The following is a 19,061-nucleotide window of genomic DNA, read 5'->3' as shown; positions in this document are numbered from 1 at the left end:
CAGGAAGGGTTCCACAGCGGTACGAGTAATAGCGCCAGGAAACCGCCTGGTGGCAGTGCACTCTACAAATACCTTGACATGTACATTACATTTGCTCTTTGCAAACTGTTGCACCCGTATACACTGCCATGTTTCACCCTATTTGAATGAATTGACTGTGCCATTCATGGAGTCTTTATGCTTTTTTATGCAGGTCGCTAATATAGCTGGGTATTTTGTCAGACATATATATACATCTCGTCCCCATTTACCACTCAAATTCATTTATGAATTGTTATTGTCAGTCATGAAGTCTTTTACTCCTTTTTATGACTACTGCTAAAACAGCTAGGCATTCAGTTAGACATTAGGTTACAATAACTATGTCAATCCTTACCTCTGGCTAAAACCTATTCAAGACTTGCTTGAACTTTGGAGTTTGTACGCCTTTTTATGTATTGTATTAATTTTAAGCTTAATTATTTTATGCTGTTCTCACTTTGGCGGGATTTAATGTCTAAATAAAGTATTACTAAACTTGAAACTTAAAACAATAGTTCAGTATGCTTGCTATGGAGATTACAAGCGACTCCATTTGCCTACTGGTGCATGAATCACAGGTCAACCTAAACAATTCCCATGGTTTATTAAATGCAGATTACACAAATAACTCAATTGCCCCCACATTAACACAGGAGTTTGATCATCTCTCAAGCACTACGCCAGCAAAAACAGACAATTTTATATGCGCAGGACAATAATTTTCTTGCCTTTCGTTCATTGCAAGTCAATGTTTCTACATGAATATAGAGGTGCAGATTAAGCTGTGCTTTCCACAGAGGGGTTAAAAACATAAGACCTTTACTATGATATGTTCTTAGAAGAACTTCCATTACCAATTTGCTTTTTTAGTTTTCCCCTCATTTCTGATACTTCCCATTGTAGGCATTCCATTATTGGTCAGGGATGGGTTCTTTTTTCCTCATTTAAACATTAAAGAAAACAAATGACTGGTAGCTGTGCACGACATCACTGTGAGTCTATGGGAAATGTCTTAAATGCAACATGAACATAAACTATAATTCTCCATTAAAAAGTACACACTAGTAACCAAATACAAAACTTAATTGAAAAAAGCACTCACTAACCTGAAATTTCTCTTGTGAGGCAGTTGTAGCTCCATCCCACACTGCACTCAACTGGGCTCTTACAGGTTTTCCAGCAGTAGTTAAGACTATAACTTTGGGAGTATTTACATAAACTGAAACAACAGAAAAACGTTCCTGCTCGGTAGGATTATAAATTACAAGGTACCTGCAGAAAATATAATAACAAATCACCGTTGAGATTACAATTTTAAGATTTCACAATATACGTTTCTGTAACATGGCAAAATAAATCCAAATGGTAAATCTGTCAATAAAAAGTGAGAACAAAACACTTATAAGATAAGTATAAACCGTAGGTGGTGAAATAAATGTATATACAAATGGCACACTGCATTACAAAGTAAACTAAACATTTATCCAAGTAAAAATATGTCAGTTATCTTCTACATCAAATTAGGAAATACGTAAAGACCATACCATTATTGTGCAAGCTTTCAAGCCTAGAGCAAAAAGAAACAATGCTAACAAAGGATAATTCTAAATAAGGGTAAACACAAAATCTGCAGTGCTCGCCTGTAAAACATAGCATTATGGTTTGTATGAGACAGAACCCACATTAAATAGGTTTTGCAAAAGAAACACGTTTAAAATGTGCAATATGTACTGTTGCAGATGGAAAATCTCCTGTCTTAAAGGATGAATAGTACTTTCTCAGAAGGCATGGGATCTGATGTTCCATTGGCTTTACTTCTGAGAAGTTCTTCTTTTCTGTACTCTACATGTTCTTAGATTAACCATGTTCCTAAAGTGAACTACACCACAGTCATAAGTTTAGAATGAAAAGGATTAAATAAAGCTTTAAAATACTTTTTATGGCCGAAGAGGCTACACTAAATATTGAAAGGACTCTGGTTTACAAGTTAACACCAATATGAAACAAAGTGAGATTTCGCATTCTTCTTGCTTTTTCCATCTTCGCCGCATTAGGAAGATCAGCAGGTTCCTCACCCATGAGGTGCTGGTTCAGACCATGCTTGGGCTGGTCATGTCCCGTATTGATTACGGAAATGCGCTTTATGCGGGGATTCCCCTCTATCAATCCCGCCTTCTCCAGCTGATCGAGAACCAAGCGGCCAGACTGTTTTTTCGCCAGCCCAGAACAAGCTCAGCGAGGCAACCTCCTGAAGCGACTGCACTGGCTCCCTGTGATCCAGCGCTGCCTCTTCAAGTTGGGCTGCCTCACTCATCAATCCCTCGCTCAGCAAGACCCGGCATTCATCTCCTTCCGACTTGATCGATACATTCCATCTCGAGCCCTTCGTTCTTCGAGCTCCAACCTGTTATCGACATGTCCGTTTAAAAGGAAAAGATTTGGTGGAGTGAGCTTTTCTTCCCAAGCTCCCCTTTTTGGGAACTCTTTACCCCCAGGCCTCCGTCTCATCCCCTCTTATCTCAATTTTAGAAAGGCTCTGAAAACGTGGTTATTTTCTCAAGCCTTCGTTTAGCTGTTTCTTTCTTCTGCTTAGGTTATCATCTAGCAGTTTTTCCTCTGCCATCCAAAGCGCCAAGAAGCCGTTGGTGTAAGTGCGCTTAATACATTTCTTTTTTCATTTAATTTCATTCTTACATGCTACGTTAGGCTTTGGTTTAGGGCTACAAATCCTTGGTGAAAGGGAGTGAGCCCTTCATACCTGAAAGAAAAACAACAATTAGCAAAGCCAATAGGTCTCTCCCATGAAACCTCCTGGCTTTGCCAATACTTGTCTTGTGTTAGATAGCAGCTTGAAATGCACGCACATCCGCTGCAGTATCTTGAAACAGGTTTGTAAATTGTAACAAGATGCACTCAAAGATGTCTGCTGCTGTAGCACACTGATCCACAACGGACATCGCCAAAAGCATTTGGCTATGTTTTAACAACTACTGCTCAAAGATGGCCACTATGGATGTGCATGCATCTGCAGCGGCCATTTTTGAATGCATTTTATTTTTAATAAATCCCATTCAAACATGGCCACTGTCAACACATGGGCATCTACGACAGCCATCTTTGAATGGGATGTAAAAATAAAACAATATCCATTCAGCCATACCTTCTGCACATATGTGTACTTGAGCACGGGTAAACATCTGGGAATGGTCAGAAAACCCTAAAAGTAAAACAAAGTGTCTGCGATGAATGAGGACGATGGGTGGTTTTTCTGATATCTAAGAACCAGGTCTGACAGGAAAACCTAATCATGGTACAGGCTCTCCGGCCAGAAGCAAGTGAATTCCCTTCTTACAGATTATGATTTTAGATGAACAGCTCAAGCACTTGCTCCCTCCGATCTGGATGAATGCAATGCTCAGCCATATAGCCTCTCATGCACCACTGTGGCACCTGTGAAAGACAACCTACAAGCTGCAGCTTGTCTCAAACGGGGTTTGAAGAAGTTTGACCTCATCAACCCAACAATGAAATAACTACCAAGGCTCCACCTCCGTTAGGTATTATCTTTAGGATCAGCTGTATCACCTATAGGACTATTAGCAATTGTATGTTACACCTGGCCAACAGAATAACCTTATCAAATAGACAATACGCCAACGATCACCATAGCATTGCCTGACTAGACAGGTGCAAGAAAGAAAAAACAGAAACACGATTTTCTCAGTCTATGCACCTAAAATAAAATCAACATCAGAACTGCTGAATCCTTGCTGGTATTCGGAGCACATCTCTTCAAGGAGCATGACCATCCTTCCCTTAGAACTACTATTTGCATCTACCTATCTGTACTGTACCATGGGCTGCCACCCTCTGTTCAACGCTTGGTTGCTTCCCAGGTAGGTTTGTTTTACACAACTATGGACATGTATGACTATCAATGCAGAGTCTACAATGAAGAACCATTCTTTTTCTACAGGTAGAACCTATGAATGTCAATCCTCTCTGGCACTTCAAACATCCTTGATTTTTTTAAATTCGAATAAGAATATTTTGAAACAAAAACAATGGAACATTTGGAATACACTTGTAATGCACTGTAGCATTGAGAGGGTGTTTACTACTAGATACACATGTTTATCTTCTTGTACAGACATGTACATGTTTGTATTAAGAGGGGAGATCCAAAATTACCAAGCTGTTGGGACAAGAATGTTTCCTTCATAGTGCACAGTCATATTCCCCACCCAGGAGTGGTTGACTGCAAGTATCTAGTATTGTGCTTTTTGATTTTGACCCAGCGGTCTTAATATGCTAGTGTGCGCACATAGACCAATGCCTGTCCCTTGACATGAGTAAGATCTTGGACTTGTCCTGTGAGCTTCAGGGGCTCACCAAGCTTGCCCTTACTTACAGACAGCAGACTACTGTCACTCACTTGTGTTTATTATATAGAGTGGTGAGGGCAGTGGACTGAATTTTGTGAATACACATTGGTGAGCATGCCCCTTTATCTGTGCCACTAGAGTGGAGGTTTACTGGCCAACTCGTGTAAAATCTCGCTTCTTGTGTTTACTCAACTCCTAGCATTAACATTCCAAGTGGATGTTGTGCGTGTTGGTGTGTGTAGAATGTGAGGTACTTGCATGGTTTGTGTGAGTGAGCCAGAGTAATGGAGTTACAAAATGTAGGTGAGGTTATTTTCCCTGACAGTGGAAGTATATAGCTGACATTCCTGAAACTGGAGGGAGGAGACCTTGACACTAAAGTGAGGGGAGAGACGACACAGCTCCTTTAGACATTAGACATTCGATTAGCACTTTCTTTTGGCAAGGAGATGTTGATTAGCTTCCTGAACACTGCTATTTGTAACATCATAGCAGTAAGGTGTGGGTCTGCAGACTATTGTGAAAATGATGAGTAACTTTAGGTGAGGTAGAGCCATTTTCATTTCCTGGATTGCACTTTCAGTTGGCTAATGAAAGCTGGGTATAGCAACCTCACACCTATTTGGGCTTCTCTTGTGGGTGCTCCAGGCTGGAAACTATCCTGTGAGAAGCACCAACCTACAAAACGGCTCTGTGTGGAGAGCAGCCTGGAAATGGCACTTTAAAGTATGACCACCCCAAATTGGTCCTGAAGATGTAGATAGTGGATACACATCTCCTGTCTGATATGACTATATAAAAGTATCAGACAGAAGAAACTAATCTACTTGTGGTTCCACTGCCAAGGAAAGCAGGGCTCTGCAGAGTACAGCTGTGCAACCAGACCTGATGTCTGCCTGACAGACAGCTGTCTGTGGTGAGGGGACATCCCAAATGCCAGATCATCTCTTGCTGGAAGAGCTTCATAACTGTCATGAAGTACCCAGAAGTCTACCTGCTGAAAGAGGGACTGAGCCTCCCAACCACGGCTTGTACATGGCTGCATCATCACCAGTGTATCACCACTGTTTGGGCGGGTGCGTGACTGCATCGTCACCAAAAAATCGGCTTGTGCATTCCCACATCGTCCTGAAAGTATCACCAGGTGCATGCCCACATTGTACCTTGAAGGACCAGACTCTGTGGACTTCACAGGCCAGCCTATACTGGGCCTGAAATAACTCCAACAAGTCCGGATTTCAACTCCGCACCAGCCAGGCAGGCAGCTCAGCAGCAGTTGTGAAGCACACCAACAGAGTGTCTGATGTTGTGTTGTCTCTCAGAAGAGGGGGAGGAGGGGGCAAGCAAGCTGGGGGAGGAGGAGGCAAGCAAGCTGAGGAAGAAGCTGGCTGCTGCCCTGAAGAATGATCCACCAGTGGATGTTAAAAAAACTGAAGACTGCCTCAGAGACTGGGCACTAGCCCATGAAGAAGTGAGAAGTGCACTTGGGCTCTAATCACACTAATACCACCACCACCTAGCTCAGATACGAGGACAAAGGGAGATAGCAGATAGAGGTGCAGCAGTGACTGATAGCACCTGTTAGACCTGTCAGCCCTTTGGGTAGTCCCTCCTATTTTTCCTTCTTTTTCTCCATTGCGCCTCCTAATTTTTCTTTTACTTTTTTTTTCTTGCGTCCACTACAATTTTTTTGGTGTTGTCCCTAGAGTTCTGAGGCCTTCTTGTCCCTTTTACTTTTTGAGGCCTAGGTGCTCTCTTAACATGGTCAATACCGTGACACACAAAATGGTGGCTTGTAACTGGCACATATTTTTACCTCAGGGACCTGAGCCATAGGACTACACTGGGAAGGCTCTAGAACCTTCCAGCTGATTCCAGTAGCAAGGGCCAGTATATAAAAGGGCCAGAACCAGGGCGGCCTTTTAGAGTGACCAAGGGGCTTGAGTAGAGTCTGGTAAGGAGTGAGGCAGTAGTCTGGGGAGGAAGGCGCATCGATTGGGGTGAGATCGTAGCTTGGGCCGGCTGCTCTTTTCTACTGACGTAACCCCCTGCCTATTGACTAAACCCTACCACCAGGTTTTCCAGTTAGCTCCTCCAACCTGTGGGGTGCTCCTGGTCAGTTGTCCCTGTGCTGCCTCTCATAAGCTGTGGGTAGCCCGACTGGGAGTTAGGAAGAGGAGGCGTCCACGAACTGTGGTAATATCAGACGTTATCTTATCACAGAGTGAAGCACTCTACACAGTAGGGCGGTGAGACTTTAATTTACCGGCCCAGAGTCCAGTTTAGTGCAGGGGCGCTGGGAGAGAAAAGCAGAAATTAAACCCTTCAGACAGAAGACTTAACTCACCGTGAAAGAAGTGAAGTGCCCTCGCTGCCAGCTGTCATCCCCTCCTGCAGGCGAGTGTCTTGGACAAGGGCCCTCTGCTGTGAAAGTGAAGCGGGAGCCATCCTACGCAGCTGGGAGCCGGAGGAAGCTAATTGACCTTTGCCCGGCGAGAGCACGATGACGTCGGAAGGGGAGGAGAGACGCTGGTGAAGGCCGGGCCTGGGCGGAGACTTGCCTGTGAGAAATCGACTGGGGAAGGAGCGCAGAAGCATTGACAGGTGTCCACGGAGGACGGCGAGTCGAAGAGCAGCAATCAGGAAGGCAAGCGGAACCAGCCTGGAGCGGAGCCCTCGTTCGTCAGTGAGAACCGATCGGGCCGTGTAAGAATTGCCTGACAGAACTGCAAATGAAGTAAGCAGGGAATCGAGTACGGTGGGTGGGGAAGATCGTCCTCAGGCCCACATTGGTGGCAGCTATCCGGGCCTAGAGAGTAACACACAGACTTTGATTACCTCACACCAATCGAGCTGTGCAACGGACAGCGATGCCTACTGACTGAACTTGCTATTCCCGTTTCTTCCTTGCCTCGTTTGGGACCATCCTGAGAGAGAGCGAGATTTCTGAGCATAATTTAACATTCCAAGCTAATGAGAGCAGGGGTAATAAGGCTTATTCAGAGATAAGGCCTAGCTAGTGAAGGGAGCTATTGGTCCATCGATCATTTTGAGCCTAGGAGTGCATTAAGAAAACCTAACAATCCAAGGTGGTTGTAGAGCGGACTAAATGGCTAAATGAAACAATTAACTGAACGAACAATAGTTACTTACCTGTAATCTGTGGTTCTCCAGTATTGGTGTCTTTCATAGATTCACATGCCTGAATCATTCCCCGTCGTAGGAGTGGGAGTCCTACGGTACATAAAAAAGCAATAATATGCAATAATATCGTTGGAAAAACTTGGTAATAACCAACCAAGACGTAAAGTAGCCCAAGCTACAAGAGTAAAAACTTCCACACGCATGACTATCCTAGTCGTTTAGTCCAAACTGAAGCCAATCAGGCGACAGCACCCACCAGAATGTTCTCCCCAGAGGCTCAGGCTCTCAGATTTTCTCGCATAGGAGTGAAGCTAAACACTTCCTAGCCAAGAGCCTCTGAGGGGAGGTGGGCGGGTTGCATGTGAATCTATGAAAGACACCAATACTGGAGAACCACAGATTACAGGTAAGTAACTATTGTTCTTCTCCAGTATTAGGGTGTCTTTCATAGATTCACATGCCTGAATCAGAGTAGATAGCAGTACCGAAATAATGCTTGGAAGACGCCATTTGTAACATAGTTTGTACATAGCAAGTATATACATTTACATAATAAAATGCCAACATTCATATATGCATGAAAAAACTTGCAATCACATGAGAATGCACCCAATATAGGCATGGAATAAGCGTCTGGAAAGTAGTACAGAGGAGGGGAAAACAGAGGCTCATCTTATCTGAAAAGATTGCGTAGAACCGCTTGACCCACTGACGTATCAGCCTAGCTGGCAGCATCTAAACAATAATGCTTGGTGAAAGTATGTCTGTCTGCTGGACCAAGTCGCTGCTCTGCAGATTTGCTGACGAGGAACTCCAGCGAAAACAGCAGTCGAGGAAGAAACAGCTCTTTTAGAGTGAACTCTTGGAGTTGTCTGTAAAGGTCTTCCAGATTGTAGATGGCAAATGTCAATAACTGCAGAAATCCATCTAGCTATGGTTTGTTTAGACACTGCTTGTCCTTGCCGTATCTTTCCATAGGCAACAAATAGTTGATCGGATTTGCGAATGTCAGAGGTCCTTTGTAAATAGAATTTTAAAACATCTTCTGATGTCATGAGCATGTAATGCCCTCTCCACAGGCGATTGCGGAATAGGAAAAAACATCTTTAAGATGACTGGTTCGTTCAGGTGAAAACCCGAAGGGACCTTAGATATAAACTTTGGGTTTGTACGTAGCACCACAGAATTGGACGTGAATTGTAAGAAAGGTGAATGGACGGTGAAAGCTTGAACATCACTGACTCTTCGCTAGCAAAAGAGAAACATTCCATGTTAGGAATTTGAAATACACCCTGTGAATTGGCTCAAATGGGTGGCGCATGAGCTGCGCTAATAATACATTAAAATGCCATGATGGAGGCGGACGACGTACAGGAGGAAACATTCTGAATAGTCCCTTAAAGAACTGTTGTATTCTTGAAGAATAAAGAGAGGTGGACCCATCCTGACGGTACCTTGAAATAGCTGCCAAAAAGACCTTCAACGTTGCATGAGATAAGCCTGATCTTGCTAAGTGCAAGAAAAAAGGTAATATCTGGTCCAGCATTGCATGGAATGGGTGAACCCCAGCAGATTGACACCAAATGCAGAATCTTTTCCATTTAAGTCTGTATGTCTATATTGTAGCAGATGCTCGCGCATTAGCCAGTACCTCCTTACAACCCGCAGAGATATTCAGATGAGCGAATTCAAGGAGCTCATGCGCCAAGTTGTTATTTTTAGAGAAGCCGGATACGGATGGCAAATTTGACCATTCTGAATGGAGAGGAGAGTCGGTATGGTCGAAACTGTATTGGAGCGCACTCTGAAAGGAGAAGAAGTTCGGTGAACCAGTACTGGCGAGGCCAACTGGGGGAGGTGAGAATCAAGCGGCATGGCTCTTTCTTCATCTTCCGGAGAACTCTGGGAACCAACGGTATCGGAGGAAAGGCGTAAGCATTTATTTGAGACCAGTTGATCGAAAACGCATTCCCCTGAGAGTCCCTGTGGGGATGCCAGTTTGCAAAGAACAGGCATTAGCTATTTTTCTTGGTCGCAAAGAGGTCCAGATCAGGATGACCCCACAGCTGGAAGATTCCATCCGCTGTTGGCTTTTGCAGTTCCCATTCGTGGTTGGACACCGTTGACCTGCTGAGGGTGTCCGCCAGCACATTTGCAACTCCCGGCACATGAACAGCCAAGAGATTGACCCCGAGTCATATCGCCCAAACCCATGTCTCTTGGGCTTCCTGAGATAGAAGAACCGACCTCGTTCCTCCCTGTTTGTTTAAGTAATGCATACTTGTAGTATTGTCGGTGCGAACCAATACTGTGGCCCCTTTAAGAATTGCATGAAAGGATTTGAGGGCTAAGAAGATGGCACTTAGCTCTAGCAGATTGATGTGCCAAGCCTTTTCTTGAGGGCTCCATTTCCCGCTGACCTTCAGCCCTTGAAGATGTGCTACCCAACCCTCAAGGGATGAGTCTGTGGAGATTGTGTAATTTGGAGCCTCTTGAAGGAACGCACTCCCCTTCTACAAATTTCTTTCTTGTACCCACCAAATAAAAGGCCTCTCGCATCCGAGGAGTGATTTGAATGAGATCTTCGAATGAACTGGAGACTTGCAAACACTGCTTGTCTAGCTCCTCTAGCATTTTTCTCATGTGTACTCTGTAGTTGGGAACCAACAAGATGCAGGTGGAGGCTGTGGCCAGGAATGACTGAGGATCTACTGACCGGACCTTTTTGTACATAGAAGAACCACCAAATGGAAGCTGCAGGCCCGTCGTTCCTGTGAGTCAAACACCTTTACTAGGAGTGTATTGATTGATGCTCCGAGAAATGTTCATATCGGAGCTAGGACTAGTTGGGACTTGTCATGATTTATTGAAAACCAGGTTTTGAAACAGTGACTGACAAGTCTGGGTGTGCTGGACTGCTTATAAATAAGAGCGAGCCCTTATACAATTGTCTCAGTAATGATAAATTTGTATGCCTTGCAGACGTAGATAAGCTACCACTGGTGCCAGGATCTACGTAAAGACACGTGGAGCGGAACTAAGTCCAAAAGGTAGGACTTTAATTGAAAATGTTTTGTACCTATTGTAAAGCGTAGCCACTTTGAACTTAGGAAGGATTGGCACATGAAAATAGACATCCTGGAGGTTGAGTGTAGTTATAAAGTCGTTCTGGCATAAGAACTTTAGGACTTTCTTGAGGTACAACATCTGTAAAGTTTGCACAAAGATCGAAAATCAGGCACTACTTTCCTGATTTGCTTGTTGATGAGGAACTGAGAGTAAACCCTAACTCTGTTGGAGATTCGGAACCACTCCGACGGTCCCTGTTTGTATCCATATAGACACTTGTCAAACGACTCCCGTAGATGAGGAGGTGGAGGTCCCTTTGGAAGTGTAGAAAGAGGGAAATTTGACAAATTCTAGAGTGTGCCCTTGGACCTGACGTTTAAAAAACCCAACGGTCCTCTGTCACAGTTTGACCAATTGGAATAAAAGTGAGAGATTAGACCTCCAACGTTTTTGGAGGGAATAAAGATGGGCTCCAAGGTAATCCATTGTTTCTTAGAAGAGTTGCCTCGGCTGTACGATGATTTTCTATGTAGGACCTGTTGGTACTTTGCCTATGTGACTGCGATTGATTTGAGTAACGCTGTTGGTTCTGATTGTAGGAGCTAATACTGGATGGAACTCCCTTGAAAATAGGACACGAAGCTACGTCCTCGGCACCACGAAAAGGCTGAGATTCTATACTGGAGAGACCCGAGTGTGCGGGCAGTATCTGTGTCCTTTAAGATGGTCTGCAGTGCCTCATCAACATGCTTGCCAGAGGGGGATCCTCTATGAAAAGGCAAGTGAAGTATTTAAGTTTGAACCTCCTTGCGAAAGATGTAGCATTGAAGCAAAATTGTCTTTGCCAGACTGCCCCTATTGCGAGGTGTCGAAAAACCTGTACACGCAATGTCTGCTGCACAGTGTATTATTTCTGATGCACTTCTCTCTGTCTCTCTCTCTCTCTTCTGCAGGATCTTCAAAGCGTGAGGCTTGGAGGATTCTGGAATAAATTCTACCAGCACCAACACATCAGAGCAGATCTGGCCGCATACCTGCCCAACTGGATTGCAAGATAATTGCTGTGCCGCCTGAGTAATGACTGAGTCAGGGTTAGGCTGAGAGACTAGACAAGCAGGTGAATAGTCTGGAGCATTACATTTCTTGTCAAGGCGTGGAAAAAAAACGCCGGCAGAGAGTTTGGCCTCTGCATGAGTTTAACACCTTCTTGCTAAATAAAGTCTATGATAGGAACTTAACTAACTTATTTCTGTGTTTTTTGTTTTTTTTAAATCATAGGGAAAAACAGACCTCTTCCCTCAGGACGCGGGGAAAAGGGAAAGCGATTCGCCGCTCTCTTTATAAGGAGGGGAAAAACTCCAATATTCACCGGAGGTGAATGCAATAGAAATCCAGTTGTAAGAGAAGACGTAATCTTGCCGTGGTACAGGCCGTGGCAGCCTCGCTGTCAGAAATACATAATTCTGATCTGAAGAAAAAACATTTTCATACGGCTATGTGCTGCCCAAGAAGAATAATGGCGTAAGTAAAAAGCCATCACGTGGATGTAGCGGAAAGCTGCTGTCGAGGAAATAAATTGTCTACAAAAGCACTGTGCATAAAAGTCAACAGTGCGTGAAACCAATTGTCAACGGGCTCAACCGTCGACGAATCCAACAGTTGACAGGGTCATCCGTCAACGAAGCCAACTGGCGAAGAAGCTGAATGTTGACGAAGCTCACCGTCTACGGTGCTCACCGTCTACTGAGCCCACAGTCTACGGAGCCCACAGTCTACGGAGCCCACAGTCTACGGAGCCCACAGTCTACGGAGCCCACAGTCTACGGAGCCCACAGTCTACGGAGCCCACAGTCTACGGAGCCCACAGTCTACGGAGCCCACAGTCTACGGAGCTCACCGTCTACGGAGCTCACCGTCTACGGAGCTCACCGTCTACGGAGCTCACCGTCTACGGAGAGCTCACTGTCGACGAGCCTACCGTCTACAAAGCTCACCGTCGACGAGCCTACCGTCGACTAGGCCCCCCCATCGACGAGGCCTACTGTCGACGAGCCTACTGTCGACGAGCCTACCGTCGACGAGCCTACCGTCGACGAGCCTACCGTAGACGAGCCTACCGTAGACGAGCCTACCGTAGATGAGCCTACCGTAGATGAGCCTACCATCGACGAGGCCAACTGTCGACTAAATTTACCATCGATGAAACTCACAGTGGTCGACGAGCCTGCAGTTGACGAGAGGGCACTGTCCTCACTGTCGTTGATGAATGCCTGGAGCCGTTGTCGTTGCAGAGCACCAGTGACGGCAGAGATTGTCATCAGAGAGTACATCGACCATATCGTCGACAAGCTGGCACATTTTCACGTAGAAAAGTGCGCAGAGTGAGTCTAGACGCCTGAGAGTAAATCTCGTGGGCGTAGATGTGGGAGGCAGACTCAAAGAAGGCCAGAGACCCCTTAATTGTGATGTTACTTCAGCTGGTGAAGTAGAGGAGAAGCATCACTTAAAACCTTAATGTGCAAAACAAACAAAAAAATCGTCCCACATCAGAAGGGGGGTATAGTCTAATCACAAGAACAACCCCTTCTCCTCCTACCATGTCAGAGACAGGCAGATGGCTGGTCCATATACTCTTCATGAGGGTTCACAGGAAAAGGTCTTAACTTTCCACAAGTGACGCAGGGTCTGAAGCTAGACTTCGTGTAAGAAGACATTACAGAACTGTGATATAATGAAGAAAAAATTGAAGAAAAATGAAGAAAGTTCAAGAAAACTGAGCAGAGCTCAGGGAGACTCCCTTCACACGACGTGCAGTAGAAAATCTGAGAGCCTGAGCCTCTGGGGAGAACATTCTGGTGGGTGCTGTCGCCTGATTGGCTTCAGTTTGGACTATACAAAATGACTAGGATAATCATGCGTGTGGAAGTTTTTACTCTTGTAGCTTGGGCTACTTTACTTCTTGGTTGGTTATCACCAAGTTTTTCCAAGGATATTATTGCATATTATTGCTTTTTTATGTACCGTGGGACTCCCACTCCGACGACGGGGAATGATTCATGCATGTGAATCTATGAAAGACACCCTAATACTGGAGAACTACCTATTTCCATTAAGGTATCCAGCTGTTTGGAACAATTACAGGTGTACAATCTGTGGAGCTATTGGCTGAGCAGCTGTGTCCTCTAGCTAATGTTAACACTGTGATCCCGGGTAATGTACCTATTGATTCCAAAATAAGAGAGTCTTAACCTTGCTGGTTACCCTGTTTAAACTGTGAGAATATTGGGGAAGAGACAGGGTGCAGATGTTATTGCTGAGTCTCTTTCAACTGGTGAATGACAAGAAGTAGTATTTAATGCATTTTAAAGTGATGAATGCCAATAATCAAATGTGGAGTTATTTAATGTACTGAACCTAAATTCCGCTAAGTGACAAGGAGATACTAAAAAAGAGTTTTATAAAACAGACCGTATTTTTCTAATCTGGTGTAGTGTCATTCTTTTGTTTTTATGGATGGGTGCTGAGTTGCTGTAAGTGAGTGATGTAAGCACAACACATTTGCCATTGAGATTAGCTGTTCCTACTCTGTGCCAGGCTACCCTATGTGGACTGGTAACCCCAGGTCCAACATAATTGGTGTCCAGTGGTGGGATTAGAGCTTGTGCTTGCATCCACTTAGTAGTAAATCGGTGTGTACCACATGCTTACACCTGGAGTTTTCTCCTATCGTACTCCCTAATTAAAAGTTTTGTTTTTTCAAATTCTTTCCTGGTGGTGGATGGAGGTAGCTTTTAACTATCGCCCGTTCTTGACTTCTTCCAAGTGACTCTCAGAGACCCTGTTGGCAAAATGGAATTCGATTTGGAAGAGTTGGAGACCTACACTGCGGCCCAACTCAGGGAATTCTGTCAAAGTAAGGGGGTGTTTTTCAAGCGTGGTGCTAAAAAGGGGGAACTCCAAACCAGCTTGAGAGCATGGGTGGCAGCTCACTCGGAGGGGAAGGAGGAGGAAGAGGGGGATCGGGACACTGAGTGGATGAATTGTACCAAACCGAAAGGGAGAACCTACTGCAAGGTCCTAGGACACTTTCGAGGGAGGGCAGCAGTGTCTATGTGAGGAGCTTAACCGAAGCCGAATTAGCTGGCCGGAGAGAGGAAAGGCAGTTGAAGTGGGAGTTAGCTAAGTTGGAGAAGGAGAGGGAGGAACAGAGGCTGGCTCATGAATTGAGTTTAAAGGAGTTAGACCTCAAGGCCCTGCAAATAGGGACTCCTAGTGCTCCTGTTGGTGGCAGCGAACTCAAAGAAATAACCAGGGAACCCAGACCCTATTTGCCAAAGAACGTAGTCGCCAGCTACATTGCGAAATGGTTGGCTGCCTATGAGGTCTCGCTAAGAGCCCATGGGATATTGGAAAGACACTGGGGGGGTGGCCTGTATAAATACATGCCTCCAGTAGGGAGGGATGCACTCCTAGCCCTAGAACAGGAGGAGCAGACTAACTACCCCACCATGAAAGTGGCGCTGATAAGAAAGTTTGGGCTGACCCCTGAGAAGTACCAACAGAAATTCAGGAACAGCCACAAACTAGTAACACAGAACTGGGTGGATTTCCTAGATGATGCCAAGAAGGCCTTAGAGGGTTGGGTGCAAGGCAGCGGGGTGGAGGACTACGAGGGGCTGTATGATTTAATCCTAAAGGAGCACCTACTCGAGAAATGTTTTCCCGAGCTGCGACAACACCTGGTGGACAGCAAGCTGACCAGTCCCAGGAAGCTTGCTGAGGAGGCAGACATCTGGGCTAGTACCCGGGTATCCTCAAAGGGGACTGGAGGGGATTCCCAGAGGACGGGACAGGGCGCAAGAGGGAGTTCTCTAAAGGCCCCCAAAACAATTTCCAAGGGAAGGAATCAGGATTCATTACTAGGGCCAACCCGCCGAAAAACTCTCATCCTGACCATAGTCAGCAGCCAAGGGTTGTCCGCTGCTATGAATATGGTGGGGTTGGGTACTACAAAGTAGACGCCAAGTGCCCAAAGAGACCACCCCTTCCCACTGAAGGAAAAGCCCCGGGAGTAGCTAGTGTAGTTCTCGGGGAGGAGTTGCCCTTAGATAAGGGGGGGAGTGGGTGGGAGTCACCCTAGTGTCCCTGGGAGATCGGAAGATGGTTCCTAAGACCCAGGTGCCCCCAAATACTACCAAGTATGGGCAATGGGTCACCATCAATGGCCAAAGAGGGGAAGCTCTGAGGGACACAGGTGCCAGTACGACTATGGTAAGGAGTCATCTGGTGTCCCCAGAGCAGGTGATCCCAGACGTACTCCACCCCGCCGTGATGGCTGACGGGACAATAGGTCACTTTCCAGTGGCCGAGGTTCCATTTGAGTGGGAAGGGGTTGCAGGTCCACTTCGAGTTGCCGTAAGCCCTGCCGTGCCAGTCGATTGTCTGTTGGGGAATGATATGGAGCACAATGCTTGGAAGGAGGTGGAATACCGGACTCATTCTGAGATGCTGGGTACACCTGACTGGGCCTGTGCCAGCACAAGGACCGCGACTACCCGGAGGGGGAGTTCGCCGGGGCTGGAGCCTGAAACAAAGACACAGCCGGCTGCCAGAAAGGGAAAGATCCGTGGACAGGAGAAGCCTGCCTCGGCATCCACGCCCCGTGAGATGGATAGTCCACCTGTGGTGGTGGACCCGGAGTCCATGGAGGGGGATGTTGTCTCCCTGGAGGACCTACCTATCCCTGCTGAGTGGCATGTAGAGGGGGGCCTACCAGGGAAAAGTTTTGTCAGGGCCAGAAGGAGTGCCCAACCCTTGAGGGTCTGAGGCGTCAGGCCGCAGCCCAGGCACGGGTAACAGTACAGGGAACTACCACATTTACTGGGAGGATGGACTCCTCTACAGTGAACCCAAGGCTCCAGTGCATGGTTCATCACGGGCCTTGGTTGTTCCCCAACGTTACCGAGCCTTTCTTTTAGAACTGGCTCACGAAATACCTTTGGCAGGACACTTGGGTCAGGACAAGACCTATGCCCGGCTTGTCCCCCATTTTTACTGCCCTCAAATGAGGGTGGCGTCCGACACTTACTGTAGGACGTGTGCGTCTTGCCAAGCCAGTGGGAAAACAGGGGTGAAGCTGAAAGCTCCCCTGGAACCACTACCTGTCGTTAGCACCCCCTTTGAAAGGGTGGGCATCAACATTGTTGGGCCATTGGATCCACCTACTTCACCTGGTCACAGGTTTATCCTGGTTTTGGTGGATCATGCCACTCGGTACCCAGAGGCAATTCCTCTGAGGACCGTTACTGCACCTGCATTGGCTAGGGCCCTGATGGAGATTTTTACCCGAGTGGGTTTCCCCAAGGAGGTTGTGTCTGACAGGGGGACCAACTTCTTGTCAGCCTTCATGCGGGCTATGTGGAAGGAGTGTGGGGTTACCTACCGGTTCTCCACCCCTTATCACCCACAGACTAATGGTCTAGTGGAAAGGTTCAATAAAACCTTGAAAGGCATGATCAAAAGTCTGGCTGAGAGCCTGCGGAGGAAGTGGGATGTCCTCCTACCCTGTCTGTTGTTTTCATACGGGGAAGTGCAGCAGAAAGGAGTGGGCTTTAGCCCCTTCGAACTTCTGTATGGGCACCCTGTTCATGGACCTCTCAGCCTGGTGAAAGACGGGTGGGAAAAGACTCCCAGGAAGCTTCCCCAGAATGTGGTGAGCTGTATGCTGGCCTTCAGAATCCAAATGGCTAAGTTGTGGAAGCAAGCTTCTGACAACTTGGAAGCCAGCCAAGCCGTGATGAAGGAGTGGTATAACCACATTGCTCACCCTGTGGAGTTGGAGCCTGGCCAAAAAGTGTGGGTGATGGAACCTGGAGAGTTGAGTGCCCTCCAGGATTGCTGGACAGGCCCCTTTGAGGTGATTGAGAAGAAGGGCAAGGCCACTTACTTAGTGGACCTTAAGACTTCCCGGCAGCCCCATCGGGTGCTCCATGCTAATCGCCTCAAACCCCACCATGAGAGGCCGGAGGTCATCTTGATGATGGTGACTGATGGAGCAGAGGAAGACGAAAGTGAGCCTCTTCCTGATCTATTTTCGTCTCAGGAAAAGGATGGGTCGGAGGAGGGAGTGATTCTCTCTCCATCCCTAACTCCTGAACAGCGTAGGGACTGCTGCCAAGTCCTGGAGCAGTTTCCTCACTGTTCTCCCTTATCCCGGCAAGGACCCACCTGTGTACCCATGATGTGGACACAGGTGACAGCCCACCTGTGAAGTCTAAGACCTACCGGCTGTCAGATAAGGTGAAGACCAGCATTCACAGTGAAGTCACTAAGATACTGGAGCTAGGAGTGATTGAACCTTCAAGTAGCCCCTGGTCCAGTCCGGTGGTTCCGGTACCAAAAGCTGCCCCACCGGGCACTACTCCAGAACTAAGGTTCTGTGTGGATTACCGGGGACTGAATTCAGTGACCAAAACTGATGCTCATCCCATCCCTAGGGCGGATGAGCTCATTGACCGGCTGGGAGCTGCCCAATATCTGAGTACTTTTGACCTCACATCAGGGTACTGGCAGATCTCCCTTACAGATGGAGCGAGGGAAAGGTCAGCCTTCTCCATGCCTGTGGGCCACTACCAGATCTGCGTGTTGTCCTTTGGGCTCAAGAACGCTCCTGCCACATTTCAGCGGCTGGTGAACAAGGTCCTCTCCGGGATGGAGGCCTTCTCTGCTGCTTATTTAGATGACATTGCCGTCTTCAGCAGCAGCTGAGAGAACCACTTGTGTCACCTACAAGCTGTTCTCCAAGCCCTGAAACAGGCTGGCTTGACAATCAAGGCCAGCAAATGTCGGATCGGGCAGGGGTCGGTGGTGTACCTAGGCCACTTGGTGGGCAGGGGAAAGGTGCAACCTCTCCAGGCAAAGATTGAGGCTATCATGGCATGGGAGCCTCCCAAGACCCAAACTGAGGTCCGAGCTTTACTGGGCCTCACAGGATACTACTGTCGCTTTGTGAAGGGGTATGGCACAATTGTGGCACCTCTAACTGAACTCACTTCCAAGAAGCAACGCCGACGGGTAGTCTTGACGGAGGCTTGTCAGCAAGCCTTTGACTCCTTGAAACAAGCAATAAGTGCGGTTCCAATCCTAAGGGCCCCTGATTTCTCTAAGGAATTCATTGTCCAAACGGACGCATCAGAGCAGGGCATTGGGGCAGTGTTATCGCAGCTCAATGAAGAGGGTCTGGATCAACCTGCTGTCTTCCTGTCCAGGAGACTGCTTTCCCGGGAACAGAGGTGGAGTGCGATTGAGCGGGAAGCCTTTGCGGTGGTATGGGCTCTGAAGAAGCTGCGGCCATACTTGTTTGGCTCGCACTTCCTTGTGCAGACTGACCACCGACCCCTTCGTTGGCTGATGCAAATGAAGGGAGAATATCCCAAGCTGTTG

At 46.9% G+C, this 19,061-nt stretch overlaps 1 protein-coding gene across 1 annotated transcript in view; it reads right to left on the bottom strand.

Annotated features, from left to right (window-relative positions):
* MAN2A1 (mannosidase alpha class 2A member 1) overlaps window positions 1-19,061 on the bottom strand; it is a 1,326,430-nt gene that overhangs the window by 501,983 nt on the left and 805,386 nt on the right. Inside the window, exon 13 of the mRNA XM_086961008.1 lies at window positions 1,128-1,293. Within this exon, the coding sequence (XP_086817134.1) occupies window positions 1,128-1,293 (166 nt within the window). The remainder of the gene's footprint in view (window positions 1-1,127; window positions 1,294-19,061) is intronic.

Source organism: Lissotriton vulgaris, chromosome 3_1 (genome assembly GCF_964263255.1).
Source record: "Lissotriton vulgaris chromosome 3_1, aLisVul1.2, whole genome shotgun sequence".
In the NCBI taxonomy this organism is placed as follows: Eukaryota; Metazoa; Chordata; class Amphibia; order Caudata; family Salamandridae; genus Lissotriton; species Lissotriton vulgaris.
The sequence above is the reverse complement of the archived record's forward strand: the minus strand, read 5'-3'. Positions and strand labels throughout refer to the sequence as shown.